This window comes from Brachycentrus maculatus, unplaced genomic scaffold, assembly GCF_059751285.1.
Source record: "Brachycentrus maculatus isolate JH-2025_06_01 unplaced genomic scaffold, ASM5975128v1 h1tg000808l, whole genome shotgun sequence".
In the NCBI taxonomy this organism is placed as follows: Eukaryota; Metazoa; Arthropoda; class Insecta; order Trichoptera; family Brachycentridae; genus Brachycentrus; species Brachycentrus maculatus.
The window spans coordinates 253410-277260 of record NW_028281536.1 but is presented as its reverse complement, the minus strand read 5'-3'; the positions used below and the strand labels follow the sequence as shown (position 1 = coordinate 277260).

Genomic DNA, 23851 nt, shown 5'->3' with positions numbered 1-23851 from the left:
ATAATTACTTGAATAATAAGAAAAAATTGTATTTTTTCTTGACAAAGTTTATGTGTCTATGAGCAATGAAACTAGTCGGTTGCACCTGCTAAGTTTAGGAATATTGTGATTTCCTTTATATTAGTAAAAGTACCGTCATCAATAATAACTTTCAGACAGGTTGTGGTAAGTTCTTGTTTCTTACAAAATTAATCAAATGAAAAATTAGAAAACTTTGTAAAGCCATTTATTATTATTTGGAATAAATTGGTCGATCTTGAGCTTCGATAAACATCGGTTAGGGGGAGTTTCACTGATACGAAAAAGCTTTCCGGCTTCTCTGATTGTTTCATCCCGATAACAGTAAGCTCATTATTTTTGCTAAATAATCTATTTGCTTTTTGAGTATTTATCCGGCTACTAACTGCGTCAGTCTGCCATGGTAACGGGTTCGGTTCCCAGCGACTTAAATATAATTATGAAATTATGTAAGTTAAGCAAGGAGTTGGTAAAATAATGATCCAAATAGACTGAATACAGTTAAAATTATTTCTAGGGCTGGAGCCTTTTGCTGGTGCCTTAGGGTCAATTTTTATTTCAAAACAAAATAATAAAGAACCCAAAGTTTCATTATCATCTCATTTTGTCTGACTTACTTCGCTTCATCATTTGAAAAATTTGAAAGATTTGTTTTTGGCGAACGTCCAAAGAAACGTTTAAATGTATCGTTTTTAAAGAGATAAAAAAAAAATTAAGGACAACAAAACGAACAATGAAAAGTATTTATTTTCTCGTCGTCTGACTATTGTTTCAGTAAGAATAAAATTTTACATTCTTAATTTTGGAATAAGTAGTTCTTTTAGCATTAAAAATGCTTAATGGCCCCATGTCCTGCGCCTCAACCGATTCCTGCATTCCAATCCATTCGCGCACATTTCTTAGCTGGGACAACTGCTTTCTGCCGATGCCCGACTTCTTTTTACCTTATCTCTGAACACAAATTACAGCGCTTGATATTTTATAATTACTACTGGACCCCCTCTTTTGCTTATTAAAATATAATAAATATCTCCTACCCGCTCTTCATTCTTCAACATTCCCAACTCTCAAATTTAAGCTAAGCTTTACATTCGGTGTTTGAAAATAATTGAATGCATCAAAAAACGTATCACAAAAGTTTTTTTTCTTCTTTTTTAAAATTACATAATGGAATTTATTAATTCAACATATGGGAATGTTAGTGATGTGTATCTACAAGTGTTATTAGAGTTTCAGAGAAGGTTTCAGGAAGATACAAATACATACACATTTGTGTATATTTGTATATATATAATAATAATATAATAAAACCCTAATGGTTCATAGGGCACTGCTTCATATAAACGCAGTGTTAAATTGATCGTTTACACATGAAGGTAAGGTGATCAGCCCTCCGCTTCATGTACCATTCCAGGGTAATATTAATAAATATTACAGTGAAAAAATCACTAATATTTATTTGACCCCCCCTGGGAATCGAACCCGGGACCTTCAGAACGTTAGCCGAGCGTGCTGACCATTACACTACGGAGGATGTTTATATTGAATTTAACCATAAACTTTATGAATTGCCTGATTGATATGAAATACTGGCCAATCAAATACAAACCTTTATTTTTCAGACATCAAAATAAAATTAAAATCATATGTGTATTGTACATATCGAAGATTTTTTTTTACAAAAACTGTTTATTGCAAAATACTACCAAATATATCACTTCTGCATAAAACATCTTGGGGTGATGATTTTTTTACACTTCATGGTCATATTTAATGTTCTCTGAAATGAGATTAATTAATATTCCCGTCGAAATATCTCCAAAGAAAATTTAAGCACTGCACATTGTTGTACGAGTTAAATAATTTATCGCCCCGAGACGTCAAACATCAGTAAACATTAAAAGTTGGAGAAATTCTTTAAATTAGTTCACATTGTCCGCTCTCACAGAAGTGTTTTATGTACTGAAGTAATGACGGTATTAAAATAATTAATTCCGCTCTGTATTTCGACTATTTGCGAGGAATATACCGTAAAGCACTTATCTTGTCTTTAAACATTAATATTTTGATGAGAGCTTACAAATAACTTGGATTTAATATTGCTCAACGTAAAGGAATAATGTTACAAACGTTTATAATGAAACAAATATAATTAAATATAAAACAATCTCAGAATGCAAGTATTCTTCTATAAATTAGATAAAAATGATGAATTTCATATAAATTTCTACAAAGAAGAGTATCGTGGCTTTATTTAAACATTTTGAAGAATAAATCACTTTTAAAAATTCACTTTTAGGATTATTTTAAATGCGTATTTTGATGAGAGCTTCCAAATAACTTGGATTTAATATTGTTCACATCAAAACGTAAAGGAATAAATGTTACAAACGTTTAATATGAAACAAATAGAATTAAATATAAAACAATCTCAGAATGCAAGTATTCTTCTATAAATTAGATAAAAATTATGAATCTCATATAAATTTCTACAAAGAGTATCGTGGCTTTATTTAAACATTTTTAAGAATAAATCTCTTTTAGGATTATTTTAAATGTAAATACGACGTATTTCGAAAACTGGTAAAACTGGTTAAAAACATATACAATCTCCTAGATTTTTTTAAAAAGAAAAGTTATAATCGAAAACTATTTTTTTTTTGTTAAGAAATATATGCAAGTAATTAAGGCATCAAGAATGACACAATATTAACTACTAACAAAAAATCATTATTTTTATTTTCGATGTTCTTCGTGGAATCAAAATCAATCATTTAATATTTTTTTCTTTATTTTAAATTCTTTTGCTTTACATGATATAAATTCAAATACAAAAAAATATGAATAAAATATAAATTCTAAAAAAGATCCCACAAAGGCATGACCTGTGTGTGGGTATACAATATAATTTAGGTCATAGTAAAGGGTATAAGGGTATAGGTATTATAAGTAGAACTATAATAATAGTGTTAATATAAAATACAAAACAATTATGGTTTTTAAAGTGTTAAGTACTTTGATGCAAGGAAATCTATTTGTTATCAATTTTATAATCTAATTTGTTAATAATTCATGGTAAAATAAAAATCAGCAAAATGCAGTATTTCGACAACTCCTATCCAAAAAAATAAGGTTAAAATGCGCGTAATATATGTGTAAAATACTTTACTACCCTAATAATCGATTTAATAATAGAATGTATATTAATCTATTACTGTAAATGTATTTTTTATGACCGATTCGATGTATAATTTCACAAAATAACTAATTTAGATGACAATCAGGGAATGCATACAAAATTGTCATCGAATGACATTTATATCACATGTGTGGTGATGTGAAGTATTTTGTAAGGTTAAAATATAATTTTTAAACAGATTTTAAGTAAACGAACGCTCAACGGTTAGATTCCATACAATTCAATGCCCTGTGTTGTGTTTTGGCTAGCGTTTAATCTCTAATAGCAACCCTTTTGTCGTTTCCAGGTCAGCACAGCTCAAATATTCAAGATGTCTACATCCACGATCAACATGGCGGAGAGGAAGCCTATCATAGACCAAATCATGTTTGAGAGAAGGATGCTGTTTAGTTGTACAGCTCTTATTGGGGTGGGGATCATTGTTTGGATTACAGCTATCTCCACAGATCACTGGTTCGTCGTCCAGGGAGGACACGGTGAGTCAAATGGGTATTAATAACGTGAAACCACATATAACAACCTATTGAATTATTCTGCTGACTGTTGAAAGTTGCATGATACCGTTGAGAAGGGAAAACACACCGGTAACTAGTATTTTTTTTAATATTTGCATGGTGGACGAATACGTATTAGGTACAAAATGCTAAGGACAAAAATCCTGGATTTGTTGGCAAAATGTTGGGTCAGAAACCCAGTGTCACCTTTAGAATTCACAGACTGCGAATCTCGGGAAGATTAATGCGACTTTTCTTTCAAGTCACGTAAATCCTTTCAATAATAATGACATGTTCCAATTCAATTTGATGAAAACAAGCCTAATTATGTAGGTACGTTTTTAGTGGAAAAGAAAGTTAATGATCTACAAAGAAGTGGTATTTTCGAGGACAGAGTCTCCAAGAAATATTATTCGAAATTAAGAAAAAAAAATATTTTTCTATTCAATACTTTTTTTATTCGAAATGTATCTTCTTTAGTTTAAACCTGGGGTAGGGTTATTGTGGTAGTGACTCAGTCTGATCATGTCGGTAATGTCGAAACCCGGTCACTAGTTAAAACTGTAAAGTTGTTGTTTTATTATATTTACAAATCCACTTAAAAAATATTTTATTTCCAAATTTCTATTCTGAAAATTTATAATTAGAGATCTTTCATTAATAATTTTTTTAATAAAAATATATTTCCATAGATACACTTAATATTTACTTTTATCGTAAATAGAGATATATTTTTCCGAATGTGGTCGGTAAAAAATATTGACGTTGAAAAATAGGCGTCGCATCAGATAAGTTTGGGAATCTTTGGGTAGACCTATTTAAAACCGATATTATCATACGTACCTATTTGTAGAATGTAGATCTTGTCATTATACAACTTGTCGTGCACCGAATGTCCAATATCAAATTCTCTTTTTAGGTATTTTCGTTCCTCAGACCGGAAGGTATTTCGTTAGCAGTCACTCCGGTCTGTGGAAAGTCTGCAGATCGGTTCTCGTCGAGACTCCTGAACAACTCAAAGCCAGTGTTGCCGGAAGACCGTTCATAACGACCACTAAATCTACCACAACCATTGCGCCCGAGTTGAACTCCTCCCTCACAAACAACACTTCAATCATTCCTATCAACAGTTCGATATCAAACACCAATGAAAGTTCTTTAGCTAATTTGACACAGCCTTCAAACTCATCTGCTATTAACAATTCAACGAATACCACAATAATACAGACTACTCCCATGCCTATCCTGAATGCATCGATGGCTGCCAAAATGATCAAATTTCGTAAGTATATAAATAAGTATTTTAAGGGGGTGAAAATTTTAGGGGTTCAGGTGACAAATGATTTAAAATTATGAAAATATGTATACTTCACAATAGATTGCTAGGGAGAGTTGACATTAATTTTGTTTATTGATTCGGCAGTCACTTTGTGGTAAAATCTATCCATTTTTAATTTAAGTTTTACTTTTTAAATACCACGATTTCCTTAAATCCACTGTGACACGTGTTTCGCTGCATTCCGCATCATTTTCAAACACCATGTGTGAAGCTAATTCTAAATTTCAGAGTTGGGTCCTTGGGACGTTGAATGTTGAAGAGGGGGTAGGAGCTGTTTCTTATTTTTATTTATTAAATTTATATTTTATTATATATTTTTTAATCTCCTTTCAGTGGGAACATAGACAATAAGGGGGAGGTTTTAATCATTGGCATGTTGTTATTGTTATTTATACTTTAATGAGTTTCTTTTGTTTCAAAATGTTTAATTTTATGGCTTTTTCGTATTAATTATTTTAAGGATTTCTACTAAATTAAATAAATAAATAAAAATAAGAAACAGGTTCTACCCCCTCTTCAACCTTCAACGTTCCAAAGACTCAACTCTGAAATTTAGAATAAGCTTCACATACGGTGTTTGAAAATGATGCGGAATACATCGAAAAACGTGTCACAGTAGATTTTAATATATAGTGGTATTTACTAAGTAAAACTTGAATTAAAAATGGATGGAGTTGACAGTGCTTAGAAAGAGTAAACTCTTAAAATTGACTGAAATAAACAGATTAAATTTTACTTGAAAGCGTTAACTATGGCTTCTGTAGTTTAGTAAAAGTTTATTCGAAACACAACTACAATGGCTGGTTCTAGTCTTCTTGGTTCGCCTCCATGTGTTACTGCTCTTGATTGGGTTAAATGTTTTTTCGTGTCATATTTTTATTTAATATTTAAAAAATATTATAATCAACTATTCAATAAATTAATATGAAGTGGCGCAACATTATCGTACTGTTTATTTTAGAAGAGTATTTTCTATGGACCCTAGAGCATTATTTCGAAACATTCATTCCATGGATTTACTTGAATTTTTGATGCGAGTGCCTCATGTAAACATATTCTTCCACTTAAATTAAACATCATGTGTTGACCAAAAACAAAATGTTCCATTGTATTCAAAGTAACATGGAATAGTTTTCTCTCTTACACTGCGTCGTATTGACGCACAGTTATCTTGATCGTTACGTTATGGTAGTATTAAATTTTTAATATTAGTTTGGAAATTCACTAATATCTCTTTTTACCACTTCCCCTTGGAATTGGACCAAGAACCTCAAGTAACCTAAACTAACCATTACACTACAGAGACAAATAAATAATAATTAGAATGGTTAATTTAAAAATAATCTATAAGATCTAAATAGTAATATTTATCACATTATCTATGAACTGCCAAAAAAATAGTATATCTTCAGTATGTAATAAATCTACTTTTTTTTATATAACGAAGGTACTTCTTTGAAAGGATTTCGATTAGCCTGGCGTAACAGAAAGTTAAAACTTTTTCTTACAAATTAAAAATATTAAGCGAGCGCTAAAATTTTTAGATTCTTTGTCGAAAATCGTAAAACAGGACTTGCCTTGCTCGCAACTTTCTGATAAGTTAGGGTTTTTTATCTTTCTTCTGCTCGGGGTTTAGCGTAGAAACAATAGAGAAACCGGGATAGATTCAATATAAGAAGAATGGAAGTTTACGGTCGCGGGGAACTTTTCATCTGATTACCTCCAGCTTGGTGTTTCTTATTTTTAACTTTTCAGAAATCTTATGAAATGTGCAGCAGCGCGCTTGAACCCGTATCCTAACTTAAATCCGCTTCGGATCTTACTCCGTCTCAAATTGTCGAAGGGAAAAATCAGTCAACGAAAAATAACCAAAAAACATTTCTCCGTTTAAAGAAAAAGTAAAAAAATAATATATGTACAGTGAATCTACAGTTATTTTACATCTAGTTGTTATATATTATTAAATTAGAACCTATATTTTTAGCTTTTCCACTTTATTTTTATTTGACCAGCGACCGGGTTTCGTCGTTACCGACATCATCAGACTGGTGATGTCGGTAACGACGAAACCCGGTCGCTGGTCAAATAAAAATAAAGTGGAAAAGCTAAAAATATTGGTTTTAATTTAATAATATATTAAAATACAATTCCATCACGAAGTGTCAGTGGATAGTATAAATTCATCTAGTTGTTATGTTGGCTAACTAAATATAAATCAGGGGTAAAATAAATATGAACATAAATAAAATTAAATAAAATAAATATGTATAATGTCAAATAAATATGAACAGAAATAAAATAAAATAAAATAGATATGAAGTATAGTAAATTGTGTAAATTAATTAGTTTAATATGTATCAAGTATAATAAATATGAACATAAATAAAATAAAATAAAAGAAATATGAAGTATAGTAAATTGTGTCATAGAATAAACGATTTTATTACAATATACCAAAGCAGAGAGAGCCAAAACAATTTTCAGTTTCGGAAATCGCTGAAATAATCACTGAAAAAAATATATGCCTGAAGCAACAACAGTGTAATGTTTAGCAAACTGAACCAATTGTATGTTCCATTGCAATTATATGCATCGATTGACACTTTCACGAATGAAAAATTTCAACTGTTGATAAAAAATTATCGTGCCAACTGATCGAATTCGTTTACATTTGAATATATTGTACGCTCGGGGCAAAAGCTTTTTACTGCCCTGAAAAACGTTTTCACTGATTCATTTTATAAATAATTTATACATTTTACAGATAACATAAGAAATGTTTTGAGAGTAAATGTTTTTTACACTAATTTTTATTAAATTTTAGATGAAACACCTGTTTTTTACCACTTATTATATATCACGTAGGTATCTATTTACGAGTTTAAAAATATACTATAATTTTTTTTTCGTTATTGTTCTTTTTTGGATTAGTAATTTTTTTTGAAAAAGTAGCATTTTTATCTGTTATTTAAAAACCATAATTAATTCCAACTGGTTTTCGTATTTGAAAACTGAACGTATCTATTACGATTTTTCATGTATTTTTGTAACATAAATTGCACATACATACACAGTCATAAATTAAACCCTGAAGAGGGCAACAGGTTGTTGCCGAAACTAGTTGGTTAATAAAAATGTGAGTGGATCAAAACACAAAGTATTTTTATTTCTCAAAATAATATATCAATATGATCCACAAAGTTAATGCTTTCAATATTCAAAACATGCACATACATAGATTACGACTAAAGTAACAGTCCTAGTTGGACTGTATTTTATGGATATACTCGCACATTTAACATATGTACAAACAGAAAATTTCGTGCTGGACGTTACAAAGTTAAACAAAGTTTAAAACTAATAGTATACAGACAAAGGGTGGACGAACAAATCATCAACATTGTGAATTCAATTTGTTCTTTTCCTCCAATCAGACTGTAAGGGCGTTTTTTCTATTCGTTGTGATAATACATCTGTTTTAAAACCTCAGCTTTAAAATACAAGTCGGAAAAGGTACCACCCATCATTTACATAAACTTAATAATATTTAGAATAGTTTATAAAATATAATAAACATAAACAAATACACATACATATATACAGGGATGTACTTGTATATCCCTGTGTACATGTATTTATATATATATATATATATATATATATATATATATATATATATATATATATATATATATATATATATATATATATATATATATATATATATATATATATATATATATTTGTATATAACAATATATAAGTATTTAAATAATTATTGGTAATGTTGGCAAAAATATACGCTACGTACATAGTATATATCTTGAATTGTTTGAGTATAAATTTCTAGTAAATCCTCGTTTTTCTCCGCCGTTACATCCTAAATATTATTGAAATCATCATAATGCCGGCTTCCCCATTAAATTCTTCCTCCCCCCAAAGCTCAGTATCCTGTAAATCTCGGCAACAAGACACAAAGGAATCGCATTATTACAGTATGTAATAATATTTTCTATCCGTTTTCGGGAGGATTCAAAATATCATCCTCTTCATCCAAATCCCTTCTGGGCTGACCTTTTATCTTGTTTTATTATATTTTATTTAGCTGCCGCTTTATTCCCGGGCACAATGCCGGGGTAAACACAACGGCCGGGATAATAAGCCGGGAAGAAAGGTCTGCTTACAGTTTCCAGATCTAATTACGCGGAGTTCGTTTGTTTTCACGGATAAAAATATACATCTTCTTCGTGTCTACTACAGGGTGCCCATAAATATATTTTTGTAATTGATATTTTAATCGAAATATTTTTGGAGAAAATATCAATATCGAGTCTTCATTTAGGAGTCAAGTATTATATTTTTGGTGATTTGGAAATGCGTTTTTAGTCCCGTTCATTTTCGTCGAAAAAATTGTGAATAATCATATCGATTTTTAAATGTATCAGAAATATAAAAGAATTATATTATAAAATCTTCTTTTTTATTAACAGTTTTTAATAAAATTGTTTTCATATAAAAAATATTTTTTGTGTTCAGTATCAGGTAAATTCTATATTTAACACAAAAATTGTAGGTGTGTCCAAATCCCTCTTCACAATTCTAGGTTTCTCAACTATGAAGTTATTTTTACAATTCGTTATATGTAAATGAAGAAGAATATGGAAGTCTGGGTAATAACAGGGCTTAAGAACTCAAATGTCTGCTTAAAACTCAAATAAAGAGCGTCATGAGATTTGTGATATCCGTAGAAATTTATTTTTAAATTTAATATTAAAGATAGAATTGTGAATGTTACACATGTGTAAAGTGATCACATAACCAGCCTATGCCAGGTCATAAGGCCTTTAATACTTTGGGTGGTTATTTTTATCAGGATGTGTAAAGAAAAAGTATTTTTGCTATAATGTTACACCTGAAACACAGAATTAATTTTTATGCTTCAAAGTTATTAACGATCATGTCAAAACTCCATTATTTCTTCAATTGTGTGCAAAAAACATACTTACGACTTTTTATTTTAAAATAATGTTTGTTTAAAAAATATGGGTTTGACATTTTTTATTATTTAAAGTAAGATTGGTTTTATATATGGAATTTCTGGTCCCCCTGTAACAACACAAGCGGTATATACAAATCCTTAGTCTATGAGCAACATTTGAGAACTCAATGCAAGGTGTTGCTGATTTATATCAAGGAATAACAATGGTCCTTAATTATACAATAATTTATATCATTTCAACACTTTTAAATGTGTATTATTAACACTTCATCATTAAAAGAATTACTTAAAGATTTTCCTTTTGAAACTTTATTGTATTATACGAGTACGTATATGCAAAAAAAGGCTTATCTTCTCTTTCGACTAGTGTTTTTTTTCCGATGATAAATATTAATTTCCATACAAGAATGTTATTGTTTATTGATTTTTCATTTACTTAATAGAATAAGTTATGATTATAGTAAAAAAACAAAACATTTTTTTAGATCCACTTATGAGTTTATAAATATAAACACGACTTGTTTTAAAAAGTACAGAATTTTGATAAATGAAAACACAAATAATTTATTTATTCACCTTTTGATGAAAACGTCTGTAATTCTTGAAATTTGTTATTACTGGTTAAGTGATCACTTAACACACGTGCAATATTCACTAATTGTACCCGTGATGATATATGTTTATAAGTCTCAAAAATTTTAGTATTGTGGTTGTCAATTAATCAGTCTATGACAGGTTATAAGCCTTGTGAATACCCTGACTTGCAGGTTCTTCTTCATCTATGTTGAGATGTTGAAATGGGTCTCTTTACTGTTGGAAAAAAATAATCACCACAGACAGAGAAAATGTATGTGCAATTATAAAATTAAAAGTGTGTAAGGATATTTCTAAGTACCATATTCTTCTTCATCTATGTTGAGATGTCAAGATTTTAATTTTTCCATCGTTATTTCCTTTCGAAACTAGTACCAATTATGAACATCAGTCCCAGGTACACAACTTTCCTTTTCTTGATTGGGGTCAGTAATTGGCAACATTTCCCAACTCTACCTTTTAAAATAACTTTTCATTCGTCACTCGGTTCTTTTGATATAAAAATAAAATACCTGTGTGAGACCACTTTTGAGTTTATAAATGTAGAAACGACTAGTTTTGAAACCGTTCTTATCCAACATGTGAAAATACAAAACGTTTACAAATATTACAATACTAACCTCAAAGGTGGTCTTATTAAAGTGTTTCTTTTTGTATATAAATCATCATAAAATACCACAAATTTCATGTCAAATTAATTGATAATACAATTCCTTGAAGTTATACGTACTGCACCATCTTACAATTTAGCCATATTTTCATCCCCTCGCTTTCTTTTGATATTTAAAAACAACTTTCATCAACATTTTTTTTTTATTTTGATATTTAAAAAAACCAAATTTATTCCATAAATTTTGCGATTTTGAATATTATAATTTTAAATGTCTGCCTCCGTAGTGTTATCGTAATTATCTGCAATACTGAAGGTCGATTCCTACAGAGAGTTTAAATAAATACAAGAGATTTTTCACTCGAATATTTTTTTTAATCCCCTGGACTTGCGCCTGAAGCGAAGGACTTATCACCTTGCCTTCATAAAATTAATGATCGAAATAACACAGCATCATTGCGATGCAGTACCCTATGCACTATTGAGTACGGATAAGGGTTAGAAGAAGAAAATACGTTTAAAACATTTTGGTAAAAAAAAAAACACTATAAAGTGTACCTACCTAATAAGTACAACATTTTGCGTGTGTTCATAAATCTGGATTATCTCTAATCAAGATTAATTTTTTACATTAATTTTTGCATCTCAACATAGATAAAAAAGAATATGGTCTGTGGTTGCTAATCATGGGTAGAATTAGTGAATGTTACAAGTGTGTACAGTGATCACTTATACCTGTCTAAGCCCTGTAAATGCACAGACTTTCATTTAATAAGTAAGTTGTTTTGCTGATTCTCTGTTATTATTTATTTATTTGGGAAAACATATATAATTTAACTTCACCCCTTTTTAATTATTAAACATTAAGAATTACGAAGTCTTCATTCTCAGAAAATTGAGAATAATATCGGTTTACATTAAAATATTGTTTCTTGGTATCCCTGATTAATATTCTTGGATAAATAAAAGTTTGGCTTCACCCGGTGGTACTCTGACACAGTTCAATAAAATGTATAATACTCCTTCGGGTGTATTTTAATTTGAAAATATTGTGTACATTCAAAGTGTTCTGGGGGAATTAAACCATTTATAAATAATTAAGAGAAGTTATTGTTTACTTCATAGCCTATTCTACCTTCCGAGAACAATATCGGCTTGTTTACTCTGAAGCAGATTCTTTATAACAAAACAGGGTCGTAAGAACTCTAATTAAAAATAATAATTAAAAAATTAAATATAAATATATTTATATATTTTAACGCTGGACCATTATATTTTTAAGCTAAGGACATTCTTAGGACAAATTATTTATCAACCTTTTTTTTGACTTGTAGATTAACATTCATTTTGGTTTGAAAATATATTATATCACAAATTATTTTGTGACATCTCATCAAAGATGAAGAAGAATATGGTAGTCTGGGCATTTACGGGGCTGACGACCGTCATAGGCTAGTTTAAGTGATCACTTTACACACGTGTAACAAACATGAATCATCGTTCGTTATGATTATTGGTTCATTAATACTGTAATTAATTGGTTTTTACTTACATATGTACAAGCACTATATGACTTCTTTTTTCAAATGGCTATATAAGGTTTAAGCTTTGACTTGACCAATATAATTAGTCTGCTATTGGTTGTTAGAGAGATATTGCTTCTTATAAATAAATCCACCGATGTACATACATCCTGGAAAAAAAGTTTAATAAATAAATTAATAAACAGCTTAATTCAAACCGATTTTTTTTTTATATTTTAAATTGATTCATTTTTTCAAATTCAAACTGCTTGGCTTTGCGTACCAAAAATAATATTTACTTGAAATCTTATTACCACGCATGAGGAGGTATACATCAAAACATTACTAATAAGTATTTTTTTTAATAAAAAAAAAACTTATATTAGTTTTGAAAAAACCTAACCAATTCACGTATTGCTACATTTCTTTATTTATTCAGAGTTCCAAAGAAAAATCGCACCAAATAAAAAAAATCTAAAATTACGCAGTTGTGAAGAAACATTAATAATAATGTTATTTAAAAAAAATCCTTTACATATATAATGTATATGAAACATACTATTTGCAATGAGGGGTTGAAACCAATCACATTGAAATGATTACACAAATTAGCGTAATTCATTAAAATTTGGTATGGATAATAAATTGCTGAAGTCCTAACTCCAAAGTTAGTGATACATCGCATCGGTTTTACATGTTTTTATTATGAGATATCTCAAAAATTTTACATTTATAACTGTTGTTCACACTCATAAAATCAAAAAAGCAAACCTATATTTCTACTGATTTTGATTAATTCACATATTCGTGCTTAATACAAATCAATCCACAAATGCTTTCGATCAAACTACATTCCTGGGAAAACAAGTTGAAAGAAGTTCTACTCTAAATTTTAATAAACAAAAAATTCAATTGTCTTCGTTATTTACACAGTCTACCGTTTGATTTCATTCAGTAGAATTTTGAAGGAAAATAAAAATGACAACCCTGAACAAATGGGATTATGCCCCAAGAGTTTTGTGGGAGTTTTACAGAACAAGTATACAGTATGTCCGCTTTCTTAAACGATGAGTTAATTTCGCAAAATATAACATATATACTCTTGGGAAAATACAAATCTTATACCTTTTCTATGAATAACGAACCTCATCTTATTTCTCTGTAACTTTTGGCGCCCTATTTATTGCGAAAAGGAAAGTAAAAAACGATTTTGATACCTTATTTTTAATAATTATTCTTTTCTTACAATATTTCGAGTGTGTTAATTACAGAGACTTGCTGTATTTCTACGCTGGGCAGTGCGAGAAACAACGGTAAGATAGGAAACGTGAAACTATGGACGGTACAAAGAAGCATGATTGTTTAATTCTATCGTTTGCAAGGCTTATATGTGTTAAAGACTTAAAGGCGTTCTCGTGAAAAAAACGTACATAAAAACTAGATATTTTATTTTCTTTAATTTTAACCTTACTAACTACAAAAAAATACCTATGAAGTAAAATGATACTTATTTTTTATCATCCTTTTTTAATGTCTAAATTTTAATGTATTTTTTGGATTTTAAACATTAAATAATAATTTTGGTAGAATTAATAATTTTGTTTAAATATTCTAATCGGCTTAAAATGTATTTTCAAACGTATATAGTCATGAACAATAATATATTTTAATGCATTAAATCATGATGGATTTATATAGGTATAGATAAATATATATTTATATATATATATATATATATATATATATATATATATATATATATATATATATATATATATATATATATATATATATATATATATATATATATATATATATATATATATATATATATATATATATATATATATATATATATATATATATATATATATATATATATATATATATATATATATATATATATATATATATATATATATATATATATATATATATATATATATATATATATGTATATATATATACATATATTTATATATATTTATATATATATATATATATTTATATATATATATATATATATATATATATATATATATATATATATATATATATATATATATATATATATATATATATATATATATATATATATATATATATATATATATATATATATATATATATATATATATATATATATATATATATTTATATATATATATATATATATATATATATATATATATATATATATATATATATATATATATATATATATATATATATATATATATATATATATATATATATATATATATATATATATATATATATATATATATATATATATATATATATATATATATATATATATATATATATATATATATATACATAAATATATATATATATATATATATATATATATATATATATATATATATATATATATATATATATATATATATATATATATATATATATATATATATATATATATATATATATATATATATATATATATATATATATATATATATATATATATATATATATATATATAAATATATATATTTTTACATAAATAAATATATATAAGAATATTAAAAGACAAATTCTAATAAAATGATTTCACTGAAAATAATAACATTTTTAACAAGTGTATATAACAAAGAGTATTTCGAGAAAAATAATGTTTTTATTTTTTTACTATTTTTTTACAAAAAATGTTGGTAATATTAGTATATAACTACTCACCAAGATTTTTGTCTACCAGTTTCAAAACGAACCCATCTCTTCGTCAGGACAATCAAAGATGATAAAATAAATAAAAATGACTTTTTTATATCTTGAATTGATTTGTTTGCAAGGAAACACATATTATTCTTATTATTTAAATGTATTTTACACTTTTTTACACATTATCGCGTGAAACGTATCTATCATATACATAAATGAGTTTAGCGTATTTTATAATTCATGAATCAATCTGATGACTTTAAAAATAAAACGTTTATTAAATTACGTCAAAACCCACGGTTTTTATCACAACACAACTAAAAATCAAAAAAATCTAAAAATCATATGGTTGATCAGCCAAAAATAGAATCAGACCTGAGATGATGATCTTGTTAATATATAAAACTTTAAAAAAGTATATTAAAGCCACTGTTAATCAGCTTTTAAAGCACGATGAGCTGAGTAATTAAAAAGACTCTGTTTGTAATTTTTTTTACAATAAATAATTCAAATATTTATGTATAAAAAAGCGATTAAGCGCTAATAAACGACTATTGAAGCAAAATGCCACCATGGATAGTAACATTAACCACAATTGTAAAATCTTACAAAAAGAAAAGAGATTCAGTAATTACCGTAAAGGCTATTTAAATTATAATTATCTGTCTAATATGACATTAAGATTTGTAAAATTATTAAATTGTTGACACGAACGATTTATTTTAACCATAATACAAAATTATAAATCTTACTCTTTTATTTTTAATATTGACTTTTTAGTAATTTTTTTCATAATTCTAATTCTACTTGTATATTGTGACACGTGTTTTAATATACATTCACATTTTGTCTGTGCAAACAAAAACCCATTTTATATCTATTTGAACAGCGAATAAGATGTTTCTGAAGACTCTGACTAAATGTTCCAATTTACCCCAGAGATGTTGCATTTTGCCCCCACAACGGGGTAAATTGCAACAATTCTCCATCTTTACAAAGATATTAAAATTTATATGTTTTCCCATTAAAATACTAGCCTTACTGTTTGTACTTTATTCCTTAATGTTTAATTGTTATTTGTGAATTTAAAAATGTATTTTCTCTTTCGAAATAAAAATTACATAAATCTTAATGTTAAAAGTGTTGCGTATAACCCCGTCTTCCCCTACTCAATATCATTATCATAATACTGTCAACACTGTAGTTGACAATGATTTTGACTCCTTGAGTCCCAATGTAAGTTAAAAGCAAGAGGTAAAATAGGGTAACTTCAAATTTTAATACGGTCGTTTTTCCTGCATATAATGAAGAATGAACGAACGTGGATATTAATAAAATTCCATTTATTATGCAATAATTCACATGATACGTCGCATAAGATTTTAGAGTTTTTTTATTTAAAAATAATATTCAAGTATACTTTACTGTTAAGCCAAAATAAATAAGTGAGGAATGCAAAGACTCTTTGGAAATTAATATCATTAAGCGACGTTTTCTCGAGTTAAATGAATAAAGCATCAACCCTTTCACTACGAAACCTATTTCAGCCATTGAAAAATGATATATTTTGTCAATAGGTGCTTAGGAATTTGTTTTGTCCGCCTCCGTGGTGTAATAGATAGTGCGTTTAGCTGCTGTGCTGGAGGTCCCGGGTTTGATTTCCGGGGGGGGGGGGGGGTTGAAAATAAATATTAGTAATTTTCCAATCAAATATTCATTAAATGTTACCGTAGACTGGTCGTTGAAGCGCATTAGTTGCTTACAGGAAAGACCTTGCTTTCATATAAGTAACGATGATCAATATAATACTGCGTCAATACGATACAGTGCCCCATACACCATTGGATGCGGATAAAGGTTATTGATGATCTATTTCTTTCTGATTGTCTTTTTGGCAACATTTGTATTTTTTCAAACCTTAAACTGGGATTTTAAATTGCTGTTTGGTTATCCGAAAGAAGTTGCACTGAATCATTGCAATTATTGAGGTACATTATTCCCAAAATATATTTCTTAGTTAAGTTTTGACTCCTTTCAGTACTGAAATTGTGCAAAGGGCACTGCATTGGAACTTTCACAAAAAATAAACAATAAAAAAATCCTAAACAGAAATGAACACAAAAAAATTGCTAAACGTAAACTAATTACATGAAAAACCACCAAAAACTTTGTACTTCATTTTAAATGCTTAGAAGCTGTTTACTCGTTAATGCCTAATATTTAATTAAATGCGTCTTATATGAAATATAAATTATCCCCGATCAATGTTTGATTGTGTGAAAATTATTGAGATTAATTCGAGTAATATGTTTCACACCTGCCTAAGAATAATTTGTTAAATCAATAGACAGATAGGAGAAAGAGTGTAGTTGATGCAAAAGAGTTAAGGTTACCCGTCCAAAAATATTTTTGCTTCAGGAATTTCATCATCACTATTTGCTTTTAATGTTGTGACTGACACTTTTATTTAATTATTTATTTTATTTCTTTGTATTTACATTTTAAACTGTGATCAGACGCTTTATTTTAGAAATGGTTCTGGTCCATTTGTCTGAGGTAAAATAGTGCACATTATTATTTTATCTTCTGATAATGATTCATCTCACTAACTTTGTAAATAAATGTGGAATGTATTCTGGAATTTCGGGAAAACTAATGCAAAATATTATTTATGTTCGTTTGAAGTGAAACAAGAATCTGGTGATCTTAATAATATTTCCTCACTGATAGATTGATTGCTGGCAACTGATGTTGCCTTTCAAAATAAAGGTTGCTCTCCTTACTCTCATCCTTGAAAGACATTTCCTGTGCTTTATAGTTCTCAAAGAAAAAAATACTGAATGATGTTTTTTTTTAATTGATGATATGATTTGTTTTTTTAATTATACATTTTATTTACACATTTATTACAGGTTAATTTTTGGATTTTGTAAATATAAAAACATCTGTAGGGTCAATTTTCTTATATTGTGTTATTTCGTTGGCAAATTTTACCATAAATGTCACCGATTAAGTAATATAAAGTAGACCTTCTAATTGAAGCTTTACTGTAACCGAAATCTGAGAAGTGAGGTTGTCAATCATGGGTAGAATTATGATAATTACACTGTGTATAAAATAATCACTTAAACCGGCCAGTGAAAAGTTGTAAACCCTGTAAATACCCAGGTTTTCACATTTTCTGCATCTTTGTTGAGATATTAGAAAAAAATTGAAATAAAAAAAATTAATAAAAAATGTTAATAATATTTTTATTATAGAGCGATACGTTACAATGTCAATGTTTCGGTATCATTCGTGGTTCTGAAATACCTTTAGGGATGATGACTCATATTAACGAGGGTGTAAATATATTAGATCATAAATAAATCATTGATCAGCGCCCCGTCTCGATGTAACGGCATAACGTCTAGCGTATTGGCAATTAATTATCGGCAGATAGATCGTTATGAATCTAATATCATAAAGCTAAAGACGTCGCGCCATTTTTATTAATCATTTTAATTAAACGAATTCTATCTGCTACATAATGTTTTCTTTATTGAATTTGTTTCGGTTTTTATCACATCATTTCACATTATTAATAATAATGCTATATTCATTTGCTGATGAGTAATATGTAATATATTAATTTGCAGGGGATACCAAATGATGCTACTTGTATATGGGAGCATATTAATATATTTATTTGGAGACTATTCAAATGTTTTTAAATTGATGAAACTACGAATTTTGTTACTCGCATCGAAACACGTGTCAAAACAATTTTTTTGAAATTTACGAAGAAAAATAAAATTAAAAATAAATAAATACTCTTACTACAAAGTGCCTGCCGAATCAATTAATGAGATGTTGTTTTTATTTTAGGGAGGTGCAAATATCATGATATGTTTCCTACTGATCTGCGAATGAACACAGATCCATCTCTGGATAACGCCATTATAAGTAAGTAATTGTCGGAAATAAAATAAATCCACTTATCCGTTATTTATACGCCATTATATTCTTCTACTTGAACTATTTTATTTTTAAGGGATTTAAACCATTCACAAAAAGAATGCTGATACATAGATTCCGTAAAGTTTTATCTAATATTTAGAGAAAACCTTTTTTATTTCATTACACTCTTACGTAAATGAAAATTTATAATCTACCTTTGTACTTCGTTTGAAGTTAATTATTCATTAAAACTGTTTTTTTTGGTTGGTATAAACGGTGAAATAAGAATTTATATATTCCATTAAAAATTAAAGTTTTCAGCTCCAGTCTGATTTCAAAAATATATTTTAATAAATAAAAATATAAATGTTTGTTCAAAATCTTTAATCTCCTGAAATCGTTGACCTATTATTTTAAACTTTTGACACAACGTTCTATTTAAATACCCTCTTTTTTGTCTACTTATAAAAATGTTACATATGACAGGTGAAAAATATGTTTTAATTAGCATTTTGGTATAAAAGCAACATACGCAATCTCCAACATTAGTTATGACATACAGCGTACTTCTTGATAGTGTTGTCATCTTACATTTTCAGTTTTCAGAATATTGTTGTTTCATAGATTTATATTATTAACATTGCTTCAAAGGTAAGGTGAAATAAAAAACATTACAATTGTTCAATCCTATTTTTTTATTTAATCAAACTGAGTCACAGCAACACATAGCCAGGAGGAGCGAATATTTTTATCACAATAAAATTCTATTTAATTTGTTATTTTTTTTATTTAAAGTTTTAGTTAAATAAAATCATCCATGAAAAATCACTTATATCGGTTTTTATTCCTTTTTTAATCGAACCCTGGACCTCCCGCACAATAGCCAAACACGCTGACTTTATGGATGCAGACAAATATTGTACAAAGCGCAAGATACCGTAAAGAAGAAAAATAAATAGCGCCCCTAAGACGATATTTTGTAAAAATAGCTCTTTAAAAATTAGCCATATACATATAATGCAATGTTAATTTTTTTTAAGATATAGGTACTATACGTTACGAGAATGTATTTTTCATTCCCAGATTACAGCAGAACTGAAGTGTCGTTTGCAATAATCAGCTTATTCGTCATGAGCATGGGTTTTGGATTCTCCATATACACGTTCTTGAACCCGAGGTACATGTTCAAGAGATTAGCAGGTGGAATCCATTTTATCACAGGTATTACATCTACACATACCGCTCACTCCTTTTAACAACGTCATACACCAAAAACCTTGATTTTTCAGGAAATCGTTAAAAAAGTTTAAGAATATAATGAAATGTATTAAAAATAAATATCAAGCCACTTATTGAACTTTTTACTGTGCAAAAGATCTTTTTAGGTAAAACCTGAAGGTTTTTTCACTATTTGAAAAATATTTAGTTTATTTTCAAAAAATAAATAAGCAATACCTTTTCTTCAAAAAGCAAAAACAATACTTTCTGCCCTGTAGCAGGTAAACATTAAGTTAAAAAATGGCGCTCTTGCTAGGATAAAGTATATTTTCTAGGCATTCCGAAAACATGCACAACTGAAAATTGTCGATTTTTGATATATGACGTTGTTAAAAGGAGAGAGCGATGTATGTACTTTGCTGCCATTTAAGATTGTAATAAGTGTCAATCTTTCAAATTAACCACTTATATAATGCCATCAACTACGGTTAATACTTGTTATTTCAGGGAAATCACGATTTAATAAGGCCAATATTATATTGTATTTTTTTTGTATGTTCCCTTTTTTAGCTGCCGCTGTCTTGGTAGTAATTCAAGTCCTGATATCATCAGTAGATTATGAAAAACAATACCTGTCGTATACTCATCCTAAAGGCGCTACGCATGCGTGAGTAATATCTTTTTATTATGGGTATTTAGCATTCATTTGAATGTAAATGAAAATTAAACTGACATTTATAAATATAGTTTATTCAATAAAATTACGTGGAACAAAGTCTTCATAATAACAAATCGAATGGCGCAGAAGATATCCAAAATACTAAGACGGTTGATATTATTATTATATACTTTTATTAATTTATAACTTTTAAATAAAAAAATATTTTATCAATCGCATTATTATATATTGTTATGTAAACATAATATTTACGTTGAGCGATTTTATAATGCCTTTCAAATGAAATACATTCATATAAAAATTAAATTGATGTTAGTTAATATAGGAGTACTAAATTGAGTTTTAGAAAATGAACAATATTTTGATAAATTAAGATTTTCTAAAATTGTAAACGATGTTGAGGAAAATATTCCTTCGTATTTTACCCATTTTTATAAGCATAACGTAAAAATGTGTGTCTTACTATTTTTTTAGATAAAATGTAAGTTTCATACTTAAACATGTGAAATTAATGTAAAAATATACATCAATCACTTATATGAAAATATTAATTACTAATTATTTAGAGAAAACATGAAAAAAAAGTAAAAGTTTATGAAAATAATAAATGTTTTAACAAAATATGCTTTTGAATTTTTAATGAAGAAGGTGGTGATTTCAATAAAAATCAAATAACTTAAATTAACTAAATGTTTCAACTTAACCAAAAACTGATGTTCTATTCCATTTAGAGATTATAACCACTTCCCAGTTAAAAGCAATTGCTTTTATGCATTTAATATATGTCGAAGGTTCTAGTGCGAAGATTCAATTAAAAACTACAAATGTTTGATTTGGTACATTTATTTTACAGATATGGCTACAGTCTGTACTTGGCTTGGATAGTTTTAGCCATGAACGGGTTTGGTGGGTTCTGCTTCATGCTCTATTCGAGAAAACGTAAGGGAAACAAAAACTTGACAGAAGAACTTGGAATGGCCGACGAACCTACCATCATCGGACGATGAATCCTGAAAAAATAGACAAATTAAAATAAATAATTTAACTAATTAAATTCCTTGTTGGCGAGACGTTTATTATTTGTTTGTTGTCGTTATAAATTGATTGTGCTGTTACTTAAATAATTTAATTAGGTAAAATAATTGTGTGGTTGTTTGACAAGATGAATATAAGGGGATGCTTGATAAGGGAGGAATGTGAAAATATTATCCAAAATTTAAGGGAATTGTAAATAAATATTGAAATATTAACGAGTAAAAACTATTGGGATTAGTGTGATGTACGTTAAAAATGGATAAATATGCAATTATATGAAGCGGACTCAATAAAATATCTAGTCTTTTTTTTATAAAAAAAACTACCCTTATAGAAAAGCAAGGAATGGGAAGTTAAACATAATAAATTCAAAACAAACATTTGGACCAATTAAAAGTTAATATTTACGATCTCTATCACTGATGTCAATAAAAATTCTAGTAACTTTTTTTTCATAAAGAATTACCACCTAAAGCCTATGTTTTAAAGACTTGTAGTATATAGTAAGAAGTGAGGAGGTAAATATAATCAATTTATAAAAAATACTTGGACCAGTTAAAAATAAATATTTTTGGATAGAGGGAACCAAACCCACGAAGCCAATTTCACAACTACGAGTACGTCATGGCGCCAATATGGAGTAGTTAGGTACTTATGTAAATATTAAATGTAAATATTATACAAACAAGGAATCTTATTTAACAAAAAAAAATAACAAATGTCAATTGAATCCCAATAGTTTTGAACTCATTTAATTGAATTATTACAAAATATTTTTTACTTGTTAATAAACAGTTGAACATAAGTATATGATTGTCAACTTGTCACCATATCAGTAATTATGATCAATTTACTACAAAAACGATCGATTTAATATTACATGCATTAAAAAGAACCTTCATATTAAAAAAAAGTAATGAAAAATTAATTACTTATTTATTTTTATTTATTTATTTTTGTCAACCTGCATTTAAAAATTTTTAAAGATTTAATATTACATGCATTAAAAAGAAACTTCATATTAAAAAAAAAGTAATGAAAAATTGATTACTTATTTATTTTTATTTATTTATTTTTGTCAACCTGCATTTAAAAATTTTAAATGCAGGTTGACAAAAATCAAATATTTTATTTTTTAACATTTGTGTTTCCAAATAATGAGTCATAAAAGTCAGTGTACTTTATTAATTTTTTGAAAACATACTTTTTACATCAAATTTATTTTGAATGACTATATTGTTTTTGATAAACATCTAAAATCCTTTAACCGAAATAAAAAAATTAAAAAAACGTAAATTTATTTAGATCATTATTTTTTGTCATTCAATTTAGTTTGCAAAACCTCAATAAGACATATTATTAAATTTTAATCCTTTTTTCAATTAAATGTTTATTTTTATTTAATTTATCTTTTTGTTGATTAATTGTATATACCTATGTAATTTACGAGTATATTGTTATAGGCATGTAAATAAAAGTAGCGTATGAAGCTGTTAAAAATGAATTACAATGTTTTTAC

At 27.6% G+C, this 23851-nt stretch overlaps 1 protein-coding gene across 6 annotated transcripts in view; it reads left to right on the top strand.

Moving 5' to 3' along the window:
- Window positions 1–23051, top strand: part of LOC148300169 (uncharacterized) — a 28718-nt gene extending 5667 nt beyond the window's left edge. For 2 of the 6 annotated variants that reach the window (XM_088275153.1, XM_088275154.1), the window contains exons 2-8: window positions 3504–3693; window positions 4631–4993; window positions 14048–14089; window positions 19329–19406; window positions 20484–20621; window positions 21189–21285; window positions 22151–22440. In XM_088275153.1, the coding sequence (XP_088131279.1) occupies window positions 3528–3693; window positions 4631–4993; window positions 14048–14089; window positions 19329–19406; window positions 20484–20621; window positions 21189–21285; window positions 22151–22304 (1038 nt within the window). In that variant the 5' untranslated portion in view covers window positions 3504–3527 and the 3' untranslated portion in view covers window positions 22305–22440. Of the gene's footprint in view, window positions 1–3503; window positions 3694–4630; window positions 4994–14047; window positions 14090–19328; window positions 19407–20483; window positions 20622–21188; window positions 21286–22150 lie in introns of all 6 variants that reach the window. The other 4 variants (XM_088275157.1, XM_088275156.1, XM_088275155.1 and 1 more) reach the window with 3 other exon arrangements.
- Window positions 23052–23851: the final 800 nt, after the last annotated feature.